The sequence below is a fragment of the Geospiza fortis genome, unplaced genomic scaffold, assembly GCF_000277835.1.
Source record: "Geospiza fortis unplaced genomic scaffold, GeoFor_1.0 scaffold412, whole genome shotgun sequence".
Taxonomy (NCBI): Eukaryota; Metazoa; Chordata; class Aves; order Passeriformes; family Thraupidae; genus Geospiza; species Geospiza fortis.
This window is the reverse complement of record NW_005054504.1, coordinates 598393-600156: the sequence shown is the minus strand read 5'-3', so window position 1 is coordinate 600156 and position 1764 is coordinate 598393. Positions and strand designations below refer to the sequence as shown.

The following is a 1764-nucleotide window of genomic DNA, read 5'->3' as shown; positions in this document are numbered from 1 at the left end:
TGTCGCCAGGAGTTTGTCAGGCAAAAGACAACCGGCAGAGATTGGGGATCACGTGCTGCTTCCAGCTAATTCCCACTCCCACCGCTGCACTGAGAGCGTTGCCGTGGCTCTGTGCCTGCTTTACCTTCAGGGTTTAGTAATTCCCTGAACCTCCTTGACAGCATCTCTCTCCCTTTTGCAGTCAGTCCTGCTTGGTTTGGCCGAGTCCACTTGTTAGCACAGGAGATCCTCTCTTCCTCTGCCTTTTCCCTGGAGCAGCAGAGCTTCTCAATGCTCCAACACCCAGCGCTGCACGATTGGCTGCAATGCTCTCCCCTGAAAAGCTCCACCCAGCTGACAGTGCCTCATGGATGCTCCTGAATCTCTGGATTCCCTCATATTTTCCACTCATAACTCCAAAGAAAACCAGCACCTTCCTCACAGAAGGAGGGGATAAACCCTTGGTAGCACTACTGGCAATCCTCTGCTCCCTCCAGGAGCCCTCAGTTGTGGAGAGACCCTCCTTGTTTGCGGCTTTGCCCCTAGGACCTGCCATGGGCTGCTTTGGGAGAGTCCTGTGCAGCCTTGAAGGTTCAGTGCTGTAAAGGACCATCACCTTGTACAGCTCTGTTTGGTGTCTTCTGGTGCTGGAGGTTCCTCTGGAGGGAGAAGAAAAGTGGGGGAAATGTTTCAAAGGATTGAGAGTGTGTGAAGACACTTGTGTGAAATTCTCATGGTAGCCAGTGGCAATAACACTGTTTAATGAGAGGATGAGTGGATGGCGGATTCTGTCCAAAGGCACTGCTAATTCCTCCTAGCCCTCTTCCAGACCTGTGGCATCCCGGGGTGTTGTTCCCCATCTGCCTGGCAGCAAAGCTGGGGACGAGTTTTCTCAAAGGGCGGTTGAATCGATCAGCCTAGGAGAGTTCCCAACCTTCTGTTTTCCTTTTGCAGACAGAGCGGTCCCTGGAGCCCCAGCAGATCCTGGAGGGTGAGGAGCAGCTGTCATGATCTCTACAGCACCTCTCTACAGCGGGGTGCACAACTGGACCAGCACAGAGCGGATTCGCATGTGTGGCCTCAACGAGGAGAGGTGAGGTGCGTGGGTGGCGGGCAGGGGAAAGGAGGCACGAGGAAGCCGGTTAGGGATCTGGAGAGGCTGTGGGCAGGGAGCTGGTGCTGACTGAACCCCTTTTTACTGGGATCTAAAATGCCCCAACGTGCAAATGAGCCACAGGGGGGAGTTGGATGTATTGGATATGTTGGCATTCCAGGAGGGTCTCCACATCCTCTGCTCCACCAAGGAGTGTGCTGGAGGTCTCGGCAGAGGATCTGTTGCCCATGTGTGGTTACGTTACCTCCACAGCTTTGGTGCTGACAAGACCAAGTTGTCTGCATGTGCTATTGGCTTCACTAGACCTGTGCTCTCAATGGCCAAGGAAGGGAAGGAGCTTGAACTAAAAGCTTTTGGTGACCCAGGAGGGTTTGTGCCAACCAGATGATCAGATGGGAGGGTGACTTGCCACCAAAGAGGAGATTAGGGAGCATTAGTGGCTGGGAGGTAGGATCGATCAAGCCAAGCTCTGTCGCTTTGCATCGCCTGTTGATTCCCATGGCTCGGGGTCTTATTCTCAGAACTGACTAGTTTGTGGCTTCCTCAAGGCCACCGTGTCTGTTCCATGCATTTGCCAAAGCCAGGGAAGTTTTATGTGCACAGAGGCAGCGTGTGGCTGTCATTGCGGGCCGCGGGTGCCGAGGGTTTTGGCGGGCGTCCCTCGAGGCCGG

The 1764-nt window shown here is 54.4% G+C and overlaps 1 protein-coding gene across 1 annotated transcript in view; it reads left to right on the top strand.

Moving 5' to 3' along the window:
• Nucleotides 1-931: 931 nt before the first annotated feature.
• The window catches only part of BCORL1 (BCL6 corepressor like 1), a gene marked incomplete at its 3' end in the record, with an annotated part of 15745 nt that continues 14912 nt past the window's right edge, over nucleotides 932-1764 (top strand). The window contains exon 1 of the mRNA XM_031063442.1: nucleotides 932-1072. Within this exon, the coding sequence (XP_030919302.1) occupies nucleotides 987-1072 (86 nt within the window). The remainder of the gene's footprint in view (nucleotides 1073-1764) is intronic.